The following is an 18,282-nucleotide window of genomic DNA, read 5'->3' on the forward strand; positions in this document are numbered from 1 at the left end:
AACTCACAGAGATTTCCTGCCTTTGCCTCCTGAGTTCTGGGATTAAAGGTGTGCACCACCACCACTAGGCATCCAGGTCCTCTTTAGGAGGAGTAAAAACAGTTGCTGAAAATATTTCCTTTGTCATCTAGTCAGCCCCAGATATTAGATAATATAGTATTATATATTAGTTAATATACAAGTTAAGAAATTTAGCCATGGGTGGTGGCCTATGCCTTTAATCCCAGCACTCGGGAGGCAGAGGTAGGCAGATCTCTGTGAGTTCGAGGCCAGCCTGGTCTACAGAATGAGTTCCAGGACTGGCTCCATTGCTACTGAGAAACCCTGTCTCGAAACACCCCCCTGCCCACACACACACACACAAAAACAATTTAAAAATGTAAAGGTATAAATAGGTCCCAGTTGTTGGAGGAAGCTCAAAGGTGTTTAACAACAGAGAACTGATTGAGAGACAAGACCTTTGTGTGAACTGAAAGCCACTGTCACCTTCTCGGATGATGAGACACAGACTTACAGATTCTGCCAGAAGAATATCTCCTAGCGGAAAGTCCTGTCCCCAGACAAAGGATATAGCTCTCGGGTTTACAATTCCTGGGGATATGGGCAGAAACCAACCCACCAGGACTGGCCCAGCATCAAGTTCCTTATAATTGCTCAATTAATCAGTTTAGCTACTCTCTGCAATACCCAATGACCCTGGAAACAAAAAGGGAAGCTGTGGTCCACATTGCCAGGCTTAGAGAGACAGGCCCTGCCAGTCACCCTGAAATACACCGCTCATGTCTGTCAAGAAACCTGGGACCGCCGGGCGGTGGTGGCGTAGCCGGGCGGTGGTGGCGCACGCCTTTAATCCCAGCACTCGGGAGGCAGAGGCAGGCGGATCTCTGTGAGTTCGTGACCAGCCTGGTCTACAAGAGCTAGTTCCAGGACAGGCTCCAAAGCCACAGAGAAACCCTGTCTTGAAAAACCAAAAAAAAAAAAAAAAAAAAAAAAAAAAAAAAGAAACCTGGGACCTCTGGTTCTCATGAGTCTGATTCTTCCAGAGACAGGTCTTGGATCTAAAAGACGATGCATTTTTCAGTCTCCCATGGGCATAGGTGAGTCAACCCGTTTTTGCTCTTACATAGTCAGATCCAGAGAGAGATTGTAGTGGGCAACTTCCCTGGACCAGGTTGTCCCAAAGATCTGAAAATTCTCCAGCCAGCCCTGTTTGATGAGACACTAAATGCTGATCTCCTGCTCTTCATCAGAGGTTTCCTGGGACCACACTCTAACAACGTATACTCTAACCAAACCTCCTCCCAGCCTCTAAAACTAAAATAAGTTCTAAAAGCGCCACTGAGGGACTGCAGCAAGACAGACCTTGATTTCCAGAGCATCGGCTTTGAAGGACTGACTTTGTACATCAGAGGTTACATCTTGGCTACCAGCTGAGGGGAGGCAAAAGGAGCCGGTCTCAGAGTAGGATTGCCATCCTTCAGATCCCAGCTCCAAAGCATAAGAGGCAGGTTCAAGAGTCCCTACATGTGGCTGGGTATTGCTGCCTCTGGGTACCAGAGTTTGCTGAAATAGCAAGGCCTCTAAACAGCAGCACAAAGGGTGGGGGCACTGAGCCCCTAATCTGGACTGAGACTAAACAAAAAAGCATTCGAGGCCTTAAAAGTAGCTCTGACTGACTCCTGCCCAGCATTTCCAGATGTCTCAAAACCTTTGCATGTGTTTGTCCATGAAACAAAGACATTACAAAGAGGGGTTTTAACCCAAAATCTGGGATCATGGGCGTGCCCTGTGGCATACCTGTCCAAAGGATTAGCCCCTGTAACCACAGGATGGCCCACCTGTCTAAGTGCTGTGGTGACTACCGCTGATCTAAGGAAACAAGTGAACTCTGGTCAGGATCTTATACACACAGCGCCCCACACTGTTGAGGCTCAGGTGTCTGAGGAACACCAGAACACTGGCTGTCTAATGCCTATGTGGCCAGGTCCCAGGCTGTACTTCTGGTTCACCCTTGTCTTAATTAGACCAAGGCGATTTTTATAAAGGAAAACATTTAACTGGGGCTGGCTTGCAATTTCAGAGATTTAGTCCATTACTGTCTCGGTGGGAAACATGGACATATGCCGGTAGACATGGTGCTGGAGCCCCACAGGCAGGAGAAGCAACTGTGTGCCACACTGAGCTTAGCTTGAACAAAGGAGAGCTCAGAGCCCGCCCCCACAGTGAAGCACTTGATGTAGGTGGGTCTTCTGTTTTGTGTTGATTTCATTGGTTAAATAAAGAAACTGCCTTGGCTCTTTGATAGGACAGAAAATAGGTAGGCGGAGTAAACAGAACTGAATGCTGGTAGGAAGAAGGCCATGATTCTCCAACCCAAGACAGACGTAGGCTAGAATCCTTCCTGGTGAGCCACCACCTCATGGTGCTACAAAGATTATTAGAAATGGGTTAAGCAAGATATGAGAGTTAGCCAAGAAGAGGCTAGATATAATGGGCCAAGCAGTGTTTAAAAGAATACAATTTGTGTGTTGTTACTTCGGGTGTAAAGCTAACCATACAGGAGCTGGGGGGAGGGGATGAAAAGCAGGCCCTCCTGCACCTGCTTGCCCCATCACTACAAGCACTCCTTCCAACAAGGCCACCTGCTCTAACAAGGTCACACCTCCTAATAGTGCTGCTCCCTGTGGGGGCCATTTTCTTTCAGACCACCACAACCCTCAAGTCCGGCTTGAGAAGCCCACTGCCATCCTGCCTGCTAGTGACCCACAGGTGCTCATCCATGAATGTCTCAGAGAGGAGAAAAATGAAACCAGGTACGTGGGGGCTGCCATAGTACTTTAACTGAAACGATTTTGTCACAAGCCAGGCACTTCAACCTGGAGAGCAGAATGGATCGATCAGACCCAGGCTCTCAGACTGGGAGAAGGAAAGTCCACCACCGTACACACAGGCAGTCGTTATGCTCTACTACTGCGCATGTCCATGGTGCGATCTATAGAAAGAGAGGGCTTCTCACCACTTGGGAGAAGGACATTAAAAACAGGGATTCTCTGTAGCATAGTCGTCTGTCCTGGAACTCCCTCTGTAGATCAGGCTGGCCTTGAACTCACAGAGATCCACCTGCCTCTGCCTCCCAAGTGCTGGGATTAAAGCTGTGTGCCAGCACAACCCAGCTAGATTTTTAAAAATCTAATTATTATATATACAGTATCCTATCTGCATCCATGCCTGTGTTGTGCCCTTATTGCGAGATCCCAAACAAGTCCACCACAGAGCAGGTATCCAATGCAAACACATAGGGGTTTATTGAAACAAATCTTGATTTGGGCAGCAACTCAGCACTTGAGAGACTGAGAGCAGCCTTGAGCATTTACAGGCTAGGATTTATAAAGGGAAAACCACAAGTGGGTCACAAGCCCTGTAGGAAAGTCTTGGGGTAGTTGACTTTTAACCTGATTGGTTGTGGTGAGGGGAAGTACAGAACTGAAGAGTAAAGTAGTTAAAAATACATCAGGCGTGGTTAGTGGCTGCCATCAATCATACCCTCATCATTCAAACCCAGGGTGGAGTTCTTCTCCTTTAGGGAACTTGGAAGAACTTGGGATCATGGAGAGGGCATAAGAGGGGTGGTCTTAGTTTAGTTCAAATTTAACCTTCACACCTGCAGGCCAGAAAAGGCAACAAATCACATTACAGATGGTTGTGAGCTCCCATGTGGGTGCTGGGAATTGAACTCATACCTCTGGAAGAACAGCCAGTGCTCTTAACTTCTGAGCCTTCTCTTCAGTCCGTTTTTACAGTTTTTTAAAACCATATCCAGTAAACTTACAAATTTCAAGGCACAGAAAGTTTATATAAGTCTTTTAAATTGAGATAAATTTATATTTTAGCAGAAGTTTGAGAGTTAAATAAGACCAAGAAAAGGAGCGTGAGAGAAGCAGCAGTCATTCCTATTGCAGCAGTCTCTCTTCAGCTGTTTTAAAGCACCCAGTGTACTACTCCTCCTGGGCTGCTGGCTTTCCTTTCCCTGTCAAGAGGCAGGAGACCTGTCTGCTCCAAGATAGAGATTTAGGAGAAAACTTTTAAACAGGTATGCTTGGGTCAGGAGAGAAGGGCCATAACCCAACTCCAGAGCCAGCTTTTAATAAAGCAGAACGGCATAAAACAATACTTCAATATTATCTATTCCCAAGATGCCTTGTTGTGAGATATTTGTTTACACTATTCAAAGGTGTGTATTCGTGATTGGTTTAACAAAGAGCTGAATGGCCAATAGCTATGCAGGAGAGAATAGGCGAGACTTCCTGGGAAAGAGAAGAACTCAGGAAGAATCTAGGTGCTTGAGAGATGCCAGCAAGATGTGGAGAGAGTCAGACATACAGAACGGAAGAGAGGTAAAAAGTCAAGTGGTAGAATATAGATTAATAGAAACAGGTAAATTTAAGTTAGAAAAGTTAGTTGGGAACAAGCCTCAGGTAAAGGTCAAACTTTCATAATAATAAATCTCTGTGCATATTGTTTGGGAGCTGGCAGCCTGACAAAGTCTAATTACACCTGAATCCCTGAAAACTGAATCCACTGACCAGAGCAAGCAGAAAATAAAGCTCAGAGATAACAATTTGTGGAAAACCCACAGGACTTAACAGCAGGTTCAATGAACCAGTGACAGGGGCAGAGACAGAACTGAACAAGACGGCAGTGGTGTTGGCAGAGGGGCAGTGGGAGGCACCAGGAGCAGTCAGCCTTGTGGAAATCCTGAAAAAACAGTGCTGCATGCAAGGGTCTTAGCCATGCTTGGTCCAGCTCCCATGTCTGAAACAAAACTTAAGCACACCAGAAAGCATAAATCCATCAGACAAAAGCAAACAATGTTCACATGGAGACTAGACAGACATGTGGTGGCCACCTTCACTCATCTGTACCAGAACCTGGGGGGGGGGGACAGGAAGGCGTCTCCCATTCTGTCCCTGCAGACTGGGTCTATGATCACATCTCAGCTCCTGTGTTTCCCCAGATGTCAGGACTTTCAGACCACAACTCACGAATTGGCCTGCGTTTTAAAACACATTGACCAGCAAATTTTACTTTTTTGTTTGTTTCCAAGACAGGGTTTCTCTATGTAGCCCAGACTGGCCTCAAACTCACAAAGATCCACCTGCCTCTGCCTCCAGAGTGCTGGGAATTCAAATTTGCAGTAGTCACAGTCTGGGAGTCCTGGGGCCTCCAGGTCCACAATGTGCTTGCCCCCATTTAGGGCTTGTTCACCCTAGGGTCTCCGCATGGCGGTTCTTTCCCGATTAGGGTTTGTCTCCGAGTAGTGACTCCTTAATTTGGGGCAGCCACCATCTTGGGCTTCCCCAAGCTTCCAAGTCCACCTTGGACTTGCCCCCACTTAGGGACTATCCCAAGACTCCTATCCCTGAGTCTGGGGTATCCCAGGGATCCTGGATGAGTTCCCCAAATGTCATGGAGCTTGAGACCTTCAGGAAAAGACCACGGACTCAATCTGGATCATAATTCAATTTATTGATACTGCTAGCAGGACAGCAGTCTCTGAGCCAGACTAGAGACTGCTGGGTGAAGGGGGTGAGGGGAGGATTCTTTTTTTTTTAAATATTTATTTATTTATTATGTATACAATATTCTGTCTGTATGCCTGAAGGCCAGAAGAGGGTGCCAGACCTCTTTACAGATGGTTGTGAGCCACCATGTGGTTGCTGGGAATTGAACTCAGGACCTTTAGAAGAGCAGGCAATGCTCTTAACCACTGAGCCATCTCTCCAGCCCCAAGGGGAGGATTCTTAAGGCAAAACCCACAAGACAACCTTGAGTATCTGCACACGCACTCCAGGAGCCGTTCTGCTCTGCCAAAATTAGGTAGCCAAGGAGAACTCAAATAGTCCTCGCATGTCTGCATAAGCAGGTCACAGAAGCCAAAGAGCAGTTAGTCATATCATGATGCGTAGATGTCACGGCTGTGCACTTTTGGGTGGAGGTCACTGCGTCAGGGTTACTGGGAACTTATCTTCAGGGACTGGAGTCAGAGACAGTTGGCTGGTGGGTACCAAGATGGATACCTAGCACAAAACGGAGTTTCTTTAGCCATCAAACTATCAGTGCCGCCTGGGCCTTTAATTCTCGTTCTGATTGGATTAATGGTGGGCTCCTGTATCTTAAACTGGCCAATTATGTATAATTAGGTAAAATTAATGGTCCTTAGGACCAACTATACTTCTTACAGCGGGATAAGTCCATGATTTGACTCATTCACTAAGACCAGTGGGGAATGTAACATGACTCCAGACCTTAGTGGGCCCCCAAACCTTAGCACAGCTGACTCCATGATGAAAGCACCACTCAGGCCGCACAACTCAGCACATAGACATCACTGGTTGACAAAAACAAAAACAAAGACATAATCCATCAAAGGCTATAGTTCTGGGAAAGCTTCTAAATGCACTCACCGTGCTTTTTTACTTCTGTGGGTCCGCTTCTAGGTAACCATTCTTGTTAACTGAAGCATGTCCACTCAGGATATGGTTTTTGTGCTGAAAAGCTTACCCTGAGAAATTCTTGGTGCTAAACCGGATGTAGGTGCCAGCCAGCTAACAAAGACTTTCTTTTGGCTTAAACCCATGTCCTAGTCTTCTCTGGTGGACACCCCACAAATGGAGGCCTGATGTCCAAGATAACCTAAGGAGGTGCTATCAAAGGAGGGAGAGGTGATAGGGAGGTGACAGGTTCAAAAGAAGTAGTGGGTGCCAAGGTCTTGAGATATGGGAAGAGTGTCGCCAGTTACCTGGACCTGAGAGAGCAGGCAGGCAGGAGTGTGGTAAGCAAGGGTCAGACAGTCCTAAAGCCACTCCAGAACTCGGATTCATTCTAACTGTACTGGGAGGCACTGAAACTCTTGAAGGGGAGGGATATATTTTAATTTACACACACACACACAAGCGCGCGCACACACACTGTTTTGCCTGTTTGTATACCACTTGCATGCCTGGGCCTACGGAATGCAGGAAAGGGGGACAGATGCTCTGGAACTGGAGTTACAGTTGGTTGTGAGCTGCCATGTAGGTGCTGAGAATCAAACCATCTCTCCAGCCTGCCTTCATTTTTTTGAAAATGCTGGGGATGGGACCTGAAACCTGGGTCTCAAGTCTGCTGTGTGTGTTTCATTATTGGGCTAAACCTCCAGATCCACCCCCACCCCATCCCATTTTTGAAATGGGGGTCTCACTATTCTTAGCTATTCTAGATCCTGAAAGCTCAAATGACCCTTTTTCCTTCATTTTAAGGTTAGTCTTGGGGCTGCAGGAAAACGCATCAGAAAAGGGAAGGGTTCCTCCTGTGTTTCTGCTGACTGTGAGCCCAGCTCGGTCCCTAGCTTCTTGAGTGACAACATGGCCCCAGTGCTGCCTGCTGCTGTGGTGGGGTTCACCTGTGTATTATGAGGCCTCTACCCATTAGATCCTCCACACAAACTGTCCCAGGCACTGTTACGTGTCCCTTGTTGAGAACAACTGCCGTGAATGGAGAACGCACGGACGATTCCCAGAGTCCCTACTACAGACACTCAACAACTAACCAAACCCTAACCTGGTATCCTAGTAGCTGGGATCAAAAAGGAAGGCGATGTCATGCTGCTGTAGAGGCTCTACCCTCACCCCACCGTACAGCAGGGACGACTTTTCTCAATTACATATTGTACTCTCATGAGCTTGGTCACTGGAGCTTCCTAGGCACTCCTGAGAAACAGTGACCAGCCAGAACCCTGGTCTCATAGCTCTGTCCCCAGTGGAGGAAGATGGCGGCTTCTTGGAGGACATCCCTCCACTGTGGGAACCTGACAGAGCACAGTAAGCAGGTTGGAAACACATTTACTTTTATGAGAAAATAGACATCCAGTAGCAGCAGCAACAGCATCTGCTCACAAAACCATGGCAGCTCCTGCAAGGCAATGTGGAGATCAGTGCAGGTGTCCATGGAGCAGGGGGGTCACTCATGAAGGAAGCCACCGAGTGCACAGCAAACGAAACGTCTAGTCCAATGTGCACAACACAGACACAGCACCAAGTATGGTTTACATGAAAAGAAGAGTTAACAACTGCGACACAAACACCAGACTGGGAAGAGCATCTGCTACAACACAACGGGCTGTGGCTGCAGCCCTCAAAGAGGATTCCACACTCACTGCAGTTTAGCAGAGCAGGGCGGGATATACCCCACAGGGAGTGTATAGGGCATGAGGAGACACAGGTGTCTCTGCACCAGCCAGATAGAAGATGAGGCTCCAGCAGATCGCTGATGTGGCCAAGGTGAGGTGTGGACAGGCCAGCTGGGTGCTAACAGTGCCAAGAATCCTCTGCAGGTCCAGAGCCAAATGACTGCAGGCCCAGCTGCAGAGCAATGCCTCACCTAGGTGTTGGCTGGGAGCTGCCCCATGAAAGCATCAGTCCTAGGGGATTTGAGTCAGGAGAGAGCAATCTACTTGTCTTCCTTGAGAAGGAACCAGGAAAAAGCAAACATTCAACTCTACTGGCACCATGTTCAGAAGGGGTAAGCTGACAGGGAGAGCCATCTCTTAGCCTAAGGGGAAATGTGGCACACAGGCTAGTCTCCTTGTCTGCACTGTGCCTGAGGTCCACACCAGAGGGGACCCCCGCCCAAATCTTCCCTAGAAGCCACAGCGCATCTGTCCCTTGAGTCAGGGTACAAAGCCTTTCTTCCTTGGCCCCAGTCCTTCCTTCCTCCTCTTCAGGGCATCTTGGTGTCCTAACTCATTGGCACGGGAAATGCTTCTGTCTTGATGTCAAACTGGAATGGACCCAAAGGTGAAGGAGTGGAGCCCAAGTGCGCCCTGGAGCTACAGACTTCCAGGAGCTGAAGTTGGCAGCTAGAGTCAAGGCTGACCAATGGTCCTGGGCCCAGTCCAGGGCTACTTCTGACTCTTCTTACAGGGTGGCTCCTAAATTCTCACCTGGTTGGGAGGGACTGAGGGAACGGATGCCAGTGGAGCTCAGAGCTCTTGGTTTGCTTGTTGTCAGACCCTGGCAGTGCTTCTGCTCCAAGTGAGGCTGAGCAGCAGCCACACTGTCAGAATCTTCCCGCAGGACAAGGCCCGCGGCGTGTGGCTGCCTTGCACATCTCAGAAGTTTCTGGCTGCGGTTGAGGATGCTTCTGTAATTAGAATACCAATACAATGCTGGAGTGCTCGTCATTGCCCAGGACACAGCTCAGGACATCTAGAAGGTTCTGAACATTTAGTCTGACCCAGGTGAAGGAAAGAGCTGGTGCTGGGGACTCTCCAGCAGGCTGACAGTGGGCCAGAGCTAATGGTTGCTCGTGAACGATGTGATGTGGCCATCTTAACTTCAGGGTAGGAACAAGTCCAAGTGTCCTGGAGTTACCCCATGGCATCCAAAAGGCCTCCCTGAGCTCATCTTCCTACAGATTTCCAGCTGCCAGTGGATTCTGTGATGACAGCCTCCGGTGCATGACCCCAGTGGGCATCTGCAGTGCCCTGTGGTGGAGGTAGACACTGACTCTCTTGACTTCTCTAAGCTTCTAGCACTAGCAGCCTGGAAAAAAAAAAAAAGAACAGTCTGGGTAAATGAGAAGAGGGCAGTTCCTCATTCACTAGGAGATAGCTAACTGACAGAATGGGGGGGGGGGGGGTTAAGTGCAAGCTGGTTCTGCCAGCTACCCAAAGAAAGCAAAGGGTGCTGAGGGATGTGGGGCTCCAGCCGTGGACCAATACCTAGAGACACACAAGTGCACTCAGCACAAGCAGCAGGTCTGACACCTTCCCACTTCGGCTGGGGCTGCACCCTGACCTCCTCCTGCTGGTTTGGTTGTGTGACTTTTCTCATAATTGCATTTGGGAAAAAAAGAAAAGAATGCCAACAAAGGTTGGAGAGATGGCTCAGGAGTTAAGTGGTGTGGGAGGTCCTTCTGTCTGTGTGTTGATTTTATTGGTTAATGAATAAAGAAACTGCCTTGGCCTGTTGATAGGGCAGAACTTAGGAAGGTGGGGAAAACTGGACTGAATGCTGGGAGAAGGAAGGCGGAGGGAGAGAGAGAGACGCCATGGACCTGACATCAGAGACAGATGTGCTGAAACCTGGTAGGCCACAACCTCGTGGTGATGCATAGATTAATAGAGATGGGTTAAATTAAGATGTAAGAGTCAGCCAATAAGAAGCTAGAGCTAAAGGGCCAGGCAGTGATTTAATTAATATAGTTTCTGTGTGATTATTTCAGTTTTGGGTGTCCAGGACAAACAAGTAGCCTTCTCCTAAAGTTAAGAGCACTGGCTGGCCGGGCGGTGGTGGCGCACGCCTTTAATCCCAGCACTCGGGAGGCAGAGGCAGGCGGATCTCTGTGAGTTCGAGACCAGCCTGGTCTACAGAGCTAGTTCCAGGACAGGCTCCAAAGCCACAGAGAAACCCTGTCTCGAAAAACCAAAAAAAAAAAAAAAAAAAAAAAAAAGAGCACTGGCTGCTCTTCCAGAGGTCCTGAGTTCAATTCCCAGCACCTACAAGGTGACTAACTATAACTCCAGTTTCAGAGGATCCAAGCCCTCTTCTGGCCTCTGTGAATACTGCATGCATGTGGTACACAGGCAAACATGCATGGAAACACCCAAACACAAAGATAAAGGAAATGATAAAACAATGTAAAAGTATGCCAATACACAGGAAGACGTGTGCAATAAAACCACAGGCACGAGCCAACGCCACACTTACGCTCTCTGTCTTTTTTCACTGAGACAGGGTCTTACTATGTAGCCCTGGCTATCCTGGAACTCTTTCTGTACACCAAGCTGGCCTTGAACTCACAGAGATCTGCCTGCCTCTTCCTTCAGAGTGTTGAAATTAAAGGCATGTGTTAAATGTGGGTTTCTCTGTGTAACAAACCTGGATGTCCTGGATCTAGCTGTTGTAGATCAGGCTGGCCTCAAACTCAGAGATCCGCCTGCCTCTGCCTCCTGAGTGTTGGGGTTAAAGTCATGTGCCACCACTGCCTGGCTTTAGCTGATTCTTTAGAGTTGAGCACTGTCAGTCCCATTGCATGGGAGAAACTGAGGCACAAGGTTCAGCAATATATCCAACATCGCAACATCCAGGCAAGGAGACTTCAGCTGAAGGACTCTACCACCTGTTTCCCCTCGGAGATCAAGACACTGGCTTTTAACATGGTTCTTTGGCTATGTTTGGACTAGGCAGCTGAGGCTGGCCTACTCTACCAAAAAACAAAATAAAACAGAAAGCATATAAACAACTTGATTCTTCCCAAGAACCCTGGGCTGAGGTACAGCTAAGTGGCAGAGCACTGGCCTAGCACTCTGGACTCTGTGCTCCATCCCCAGGACCACAAAAGCAAAACAATGATGGTGAACCCACCTGTCTGCTGGAGGGATGGCTGGACTCTGCCACCTAGACACTGCTGCAGGTGTCTTCCAGGGCCAATCTGGGGCGAATATGTGACTACATGGCATTCTGTGTCTGGGCCCTGTTCTATGCATCCTAAAATGTGGGAAAGACATTAAAGAATTATTTGTAACCTGGTCCAGAAGCAGTCCATGTGGCCAGGTTAGGGAGCAGCTCCGTCAGAGTCAGCTCTGTTTCTCTAAGTCAATGGCTCCTTAAGCGTCCACTCAAAGCAACACTTCACACTGCCAATGACAGGGTTATCAGAGTTCTGCACAATCAAATTGAATCGACTCAGACAAGTCAGGCACCCCTTGGGCTGTGTTCGACTGATCTGGGCTATTGTAGATTCTGTGTCCACACTGTCGCTCTCCTGGAACATCAAACTGCAGAAGGCACATTGACTAGCTCCCTGCCACTCATGGTTCCAGACCAGTTCCTGCACCCGGGGATCCCAACATTCTTAGCTGGCCTTTCCTTAGCTCTGAAGGACTAAGCCTATATATGGAAAGTGCGAAGGCACCGCATGCAAGTTCCCTGTGGCTCAAACTCTTCATTTTGCTCATTAAGAATATGGATCAGAAACCAGGTATGGGGTGCAAGCCTACAAATCCCAGAGTTTTGAAGGCTGAAAGAGGAAGTTCATGGTGAGTTCAAGGTCAGCCTGGGCTATAGTTAGTTCTCAGTAGCCTGAGCAACGTATCAAGACACTGTCACAAACAAACCCCAAGGGAGCACTGTGCCAGCTACCTTAACCAATGTTTGATGGCTTATACCTGTCACTCCAGCATTCCAGAGGCGTATAGGCAGGGGCACCAAGAGTTTGAGGTCAGTCCAGGCTACACAGTGAGAGCCAAGACAACCTGGGTTAGAGTGAGGTCCTGTCTCAACCAAACAAAACAAACAGTTGGCAAACAAACCATAGCGGCATGTCACTGTCAAGTTTGGCTAGCACACGGCCACCACCTCATTCTGTGCCATCTATGTAAGGGCTGTGGCAATATGTGGCATAGTTACTATGTGGCTGCAAAGACAAGAACAAGCTGGATAGTGGTGGCACACACCTTTAATCCCAACACTCAGTAGGCAGAGGAAGGCAGATCTCTGTGAGTTTGAGGCCAGCCTGGTCTACAGAGTGAGTTCCAGGATAAGAACAAAATTTGGCCTTTACATAAACTGTTACTAACCCCTGACCTGGACTCATGAGGAACGACACTATGTCACCTGCCTGATGGCCCTCTCGGTGTGGATGAACACACACTATTTTTGGTTCCCCGTCAATACTGAGGAAACTGTGACTCTGCACCCTCAAACCTTCACACACATCCTTAAGGACAGGGTTAGAAGCTGTGACCAGGAAGCTGTCTTACCACCTGCTAACACCCCAGGTTTCCAATGTCCCAGCAGCATGCGGGAAACTCCTCTAACCCAGAACATGCTGCCTGGGTGTGCTATGTATACGTCTATGTATATATCTATATCTGATACCCATTTTCTCAGTTTTGCCTTACTGGATTTCCATATTAGATTAAGGTATCCTCTCCCATGGGGATCAAGTCTGGTACAATACTCCTGGGGTTGCCTGCACGAGGAGAGTGCAGTGTGGGAAGACTCTGCTTCAGCTTGCACTTCCTGACAATGCGCACATCATCAGCAAACCCGGCTAGGCCAGGACAGGAGGCACCAGAGACACTAGTTTCAGCTTGCAGGACAGTTAACCTGGTAGTTGTTATTTTTCTCATCGTTGTGGCAACTGTCTGAAAAAAGCAACCTGAGGATTTTCTTGGCTCCTGGTGTGAAGGGATACAGGCCACGGTGGTGCCGAGTACGACATGGTTGGTCACAGAGCCTGTAACCAGGAAGCACACAGATGAACCCTCAAGTTTTTAAGTCTCTTAAAGTTGGTTTCTTAAGGCTCTGTGTGTATCTCTATTGCTGCTGTGTGCATGCGGGTCAGAGGACAATTCTGAGGAGTTGGCCCTCTGCTGCCACTTTTACATGGGTTCCAGGATTGAACTCAAACCGTCAGGCTTCTGAAGCAAGTGCCTTTACCTGCTGAGCCGTCTCTCTTCAGTTAACTCTCATAGACACACGTCTCCTGAATGATTCTCTATCCAGTCAGGCTAGTAGCCAGATTAACTACAACACCTGGGAAAATATTCCTACCAGGGACCACAACTACCCTGCACCGTTTATCTTCATGGTTTCTTTATCTGTTGACAAACCTATCTCTAGTTTTTGGCTGGGGACCCTTCTTTCAGGACAGAGTCCTCAAAGACTACAGCTATTATTATTATTTTTTAAATGTCTGAATCTCTGCTAGCTTTCCCCCAACTTACCTTCTGGTCAGCAGTCACTTTGCTGTCCTCAAAACACAGACCTCATAAAGCACCTGGGACAGAGGGCAGGCACAACCACATCATCTTGTCCTGGTGACAGGCAGGACGTGGAACTGACCTGAATGGCAGGCTGCCATGGGGCAGGGTCAGTTGTTTCTGAGGGTGTGGAGCCACAAGACCTAATCTACACAATCTGCCACCATGGTAGGGTGCAGGGGTCCACTGCAGCCACTCTGTGTGGATCCAGGCTCCTTGTCTACGATGGTGGCTGGGACAAGGGTACACGGTGCAGTACAGGATCAGGCACTGGGGCTGAGCTCAGAGACTGTTGGCTCAGCCAGAAGAGAGCAATTTCAGGACCACTTCAGTCAGCTGCACAGAGATGAGCAAGCTCTGGTGTAGTCCAAGGGAACCTGGGTCCTCAGAGCTAGTCAGAGTGCTGCCTTGCCCCCAGCAGACTGCATGGGCCGGGCATCCAGAGCCAGGCTCCTTCAAGTGGACTGACAGGTGTAGTGGATGGAGCCAGCAGAGGCCGCAGAGGGAGGCAGTGGCCCTAGCCAATACGGGTGTCACTTTAGCTATAAGTTCTCCGTGACCCAAAGCTGTTCCAAAGATGCCCCTGAGTAGGATGAAGTAGTCTGGAAAATGGCTGGAGCTGCAGTAAGCCCACAGGGAGCACCGTGTTACCACCAAGTGCAGACTCACAGGGCGGAAAGCCTCTGTGGGTTCTCACGTCTGACAGGTGAAATTTCCTTCTGATGACAGAGACACGGCAGCCAGACGAGCCATCAGTAGCATACTGCATGAGAAACCTAGACCAATATCTGATGTTTGACAAAGATCCACAGTTGCAGGCTGCCCTGCTCAGTGCTTCTTCCTCAGATGACGCTTCCGATGCCGGATGAGGCAGGAGCTGTAGGCGAAGGTTTTTCCACATTCCTCGCAGACATAAGGCTTCTCTCCAGTGTGTGTTTTCTGGTGTTTCAGAAGATTGGAGCCACAGTTGAAGGCCTTCCCACACTCCCCACATTTAAAGGGCTTCTCACCAGTATGGATTCTCAGATGTTTGGTGACGTCTGAGCTGTGTCTGAAGGTCTTCCCACACTGGTCACACTTAAAGGGCTTCTCTCCAGTGTGAACTCTCTGGTGGCGGATGTGGTCTGTCTTGTGTTTGAAGATTCGTCCGCATTCACCACACTCATAAGGTTTCTTCCTCTGAAAAGGAATAAACACAGGGACGCCCTCAAAGTCATCTTTAAATGAGGCATCAAAGGCATCAAAGATATGCGCCTCATCTTCGGGACTCAGGACAGGCTGTTTGCGGGGCTTCCGGGGCCTCGCTGACCTCTTGGTTGGCCTTTTTGCCTTGGATGCTTTCTCTCCTTTGACAGTGGCCTTTGGAACCCCTGTTTCCTCCTTTGGGGCCTGGGTCTTCTTTTTCCTGCCTGCAGGCTTTTCCATTGCTGCTCCAGGAAGTGGGAAACACCCTGGAAGCCAGGGAAGGCCGAGGGCTCCCAGACAGCAGCTGCTCTTTCTTTGTGACTTCACTTGGTCAGGGGCAGCTCACCACATCTTGCTTATGAAGCTGCATTTTGGCATCCAGCAGACGGAACCAGAACCGCCGTCCTTTTGCTTCTGGGGACAAAAGCATTGACAACAGGTCAAAGGCAGCTCTCGGGGCTGCAGTCCCTCCACTGGCCTTCCAAATGCTCACTTGATGAGCTGCTCATACTAACGTGGACTTCCCAGAACCCCAGTCTACTTCACTGGTCCATAGCACACTCATCTCTTGGAGTGGTGTTCTCACTGACTCAGCCACTGACCAGGAGACACTCCCTGGCCTGAGGACAAGGCTTTCACTCATCCCGCAGAACTCCTCATCCCGCAGAACTCCGTTTCACCATGGACCAAAGGCCACTATCCACCTCCAAAATGGAACCTTCCCTTCCCTTCCTCATCCTCTCCACCTGCCCACTTTGGGACTGTGCATATACCTTGCAAGAGAAAGAAACTCCACTGCACACAGCCTGCTTCTGTGCCTGAAAACTCAGGGCTGTTCTCATAAACCTCAGCAGCCAGCAAACCCCATCAACACCCCCAAAGGCTGCCCCTTGTGCTGCTGTGTCTTTCTTTATGTGAGAAAGGCTTTTCTTTATCTCTAAACCTGTGCCATCTCTTTTACCCCTGGAGGCCTGAAGGGGTGGGCTATGCTGGGAGTCCCATCGAGCCTCCACGCCTGTCCAAAGCCACAGCTGCCACTTTGGGAGCACACTGTGTTTTGTTCTAAGTATTCGACCGACACCTGCATATATAACCCAGCAGATAAAGGTCTTATCTGGATTCAGAGTCTAAGCTCAGCTAGGCATTTGCCTGCAATGTCTGAACGTCAGCATCTGAAAGTGTTCTGTCTTCTGTGGGACAGCTCAGGAGGAGACATCTGAGAGTCCCTGTCGGACAGCCCCCAGACTCAGTACCAATTCAAACACCATCCCTCCGGTGAGAGGAATCACGAGCGGGGCCTAGGTGTCTTGTGTTTGCTCACCAAGGCGCATCCTCAATGAAAACTGAAAACAGACATTAAAACCAACTGCCCCCTCCCCTCACAGGCCCGTGCACAGGGGTGGGTGCGAGTGATTCAGGCAACTTAGTTCAATGCAGCGGGCCTAACGGCTCAGGTCTATCACAGGGCTGCAGGACCTGGCGGGACTCGGAGCCCAAGTCACCCAGCATCAAGGGGCTTCGCTAGGAAACCCGCCCCATTTTCCCCGCCTCCGGGACCTCCGCAACAACACCGAGTGGCTTGCGGCCCACGGAGAGACGACCCAGAAGCCAATCTTCGCCGGGCCCGGGACACTGAGCGTGCATGCAAAAGGTACCTTGGTGGGTGTCGAGTGCAGACGCCGTGGGCAAGGAGGCGGGTAGGTGGGCAGGCGGGCGGGCGACGGTTACAATCCCCCTTGAGCCCGCCACTCCCGCCTCTCCCGCGCCTGAAGGCGCCCGCCCCTCTGGTGCCGCTCTACCTTCCCCGGCCTCTCGGTGGTGCTGCGGCGCGCTCCACAGCCCCGCCCACCGTTCTCCGCGGTCTCCGGTGCCTCTCTAGGAGTCCTTGCCTGGCTCTCAGTGGTACCGCTGCAGGCCCCTAGCCCCGCCCTCTCATTCACGCCCTCCTGGCGCCACTCTAGGAGCCGTCGCCCGGCTTCTCTGTCGTGCTGCGCTCGGTTTCGTAGACCCGCCCACCTCCCCCAGCCCCTTCGGGGCCACTCTAGGAAACAGGGCCGGACCTCTCGGTGGTGCTGCGGCTGCGGCTTTGCGCAGAGCGTAAGGGGCTGCCAAGAAGATGTCTGCGTCTATGCAGGCTTCTGGACAGCGGGCGGCGCTTTTCTCCCGGCCTTCACCCGTGCGAGCCGCCTCCTCATCTCAGGCTCTAAGCCATCCATATCTTCGGGTTGTTTCTTAGTCTTCGGGCTTGTCACTTGTTCGGCCCACTGTCCATCCACACCGGGACGGCGGATCCCCCGTGTGCACGGCATGTGGCCGCCCTGGACCCGACTGGCTCTCCAGTCAAAGTCTGGTTCAGGCCTCCTCCGCTCTGTCCCTGATCCCTAGCTCCTGGCCTTTATCGCCAGATACTAAAATCTAGTCCCTTCCTGCGTTGTTCCCATTTTCTGGATACATTCTCCCTCACTATATTTTGTCAGGTTGGCTTAGAGCTAGCCATCTGCCTCGGCCTTTCTCGAGCCCCAGGATTATAGGTGTGCCCTATGGCGGCGTTTGGAGATGGTTGCAATTCAAATCAGATACTAGAACCAATTGAGAGCAGCTGTGTGCTTGGCTGAGTCTCCCTGGGGACGCCATTTTGCATGATTGCTATACAATGTTAGGGCCTTCTATCCTGGAGAAGCCGCCCTCTCAGACCTCAAGCGAACCACTGATCTGTCGTCTCCCCCCACCCCTTTCAGATTCAATTGTCAGCATGCTAGACAAATGTGATTGTCCAGTGTGCAGCTTGGGAGCTTGCCTATTATCGCTCGGGAGTCGCTGTCTAGATTCACAGGGGTGGCTGTGTATCGAAAGGTGATCCATTGTGCGCCACGGCTTGTTGGATCCTTTGCCCCATGAAGGCTGTGTCACAAAGTTGCTGTGAAGACCCCGTTCTGGTCCCCCTGGGACCAAGCTTAGGAATGCAGTTGCTAGGTCCTAAACTGCATATTTCCTTTAGTGAGGATCAGCCCGGCTGCTTTCCGGAGAGCCTGTGCCATTTCTCATTCAATCCTACCAGCAGCACAGGGTTTCCTGCCTCATCAGCATTTGGTGAGGGGGCAGGTAGTAGGCATCTCCTTGTTTGTATTTCCCAGAGGGCTAGTGGTCTGTATGCCTCCTGCCACCTGCATATAGCCCCCAGTGACAAGTCTCTAAGGTATCTTTAATGAGGTGGGTTGAGCTGGTTGTGGGTGGACTGTAGACACAGTCCTTTGGTCCTGCTTTATCTGGTTCTCAGGCAGGTTCCCCCA

The 18,282-nt window shown here is 50.0% G+C and overlaps 1 protein-coding gene across 4 annotated transcripts; it reads right to left on the reverse strand.

Moving 5' to 3' along the window:
- Nucleotides 1-3,288: 3,288 nt before the first annotated feature.
- Zfp41 (ZFP41 zinc finger protein) lies at nt 3,289-16,913 on the reverse strand. Of its 4 annotated transcripts, none has more exons than XM_041671830.1 (4): nt 16,648-16,913; nt 13,772-15,403; nt 11,406-11,528; nt 3,289-9,581 (listed from the first exon to the last, which is right to left on the reverse strand). In XM_041671830.1, the coding sequence occupies exon 2, from the start codon at nt 15,230-15,232 to the stop codon at nt 14,636-14,638; it is 597 nt and encodes a 198-aa protein (XP_041527764.1). In that variant the 5' UTR covers nt 15,233-15,403; nt 16,648-16,913; the 3' UTR covers nt 3,289-9,581; nt 11,406-11,528; nt 13,772-14,635. The 4 variants fall into 4 exon arrangements, with proteins under 4 accessions (XP_041527764.1, XP_041527762.1, XP_041527766.1 ...); XM_041671828.1 differs by having other exon boundaries at nt 13,772-15,406; XM_041671832.1 differs by lacking the exon at nt 11,406-11,528 and having other exon boundaries at nt 13,890-15,406.
- Nucleotides 16,914-18,282: the final 1,369 nt, after the last annotated feature.

The sequence above is a fragment of the Microtus oregoni genome, unplaced genomic scaffold (assembly GCF_018167655.1).
Source record: "Microtus oregoni isolate MIOR12 unplaced genomic scaffold, Mior012 000022F_ref0000154, whole genome shotgun sequence".
Lineage (NCBI taxonomy): Eukaryota > Metazoa > Chordata > Mammalia > Rodentia > Cricetidae > Microtus > Microtus oregoni.

Bases quoted from the DNA above. Each gene is read 5' to 3' on its own strand.
- Zfp41 (XM_041671830.1), bottom strand. From the start codon at position 15,232: ATGGAAAAGCCTGCAGGCAGGAAAAAGAAGACCCAGGCCCCAAAGGAG.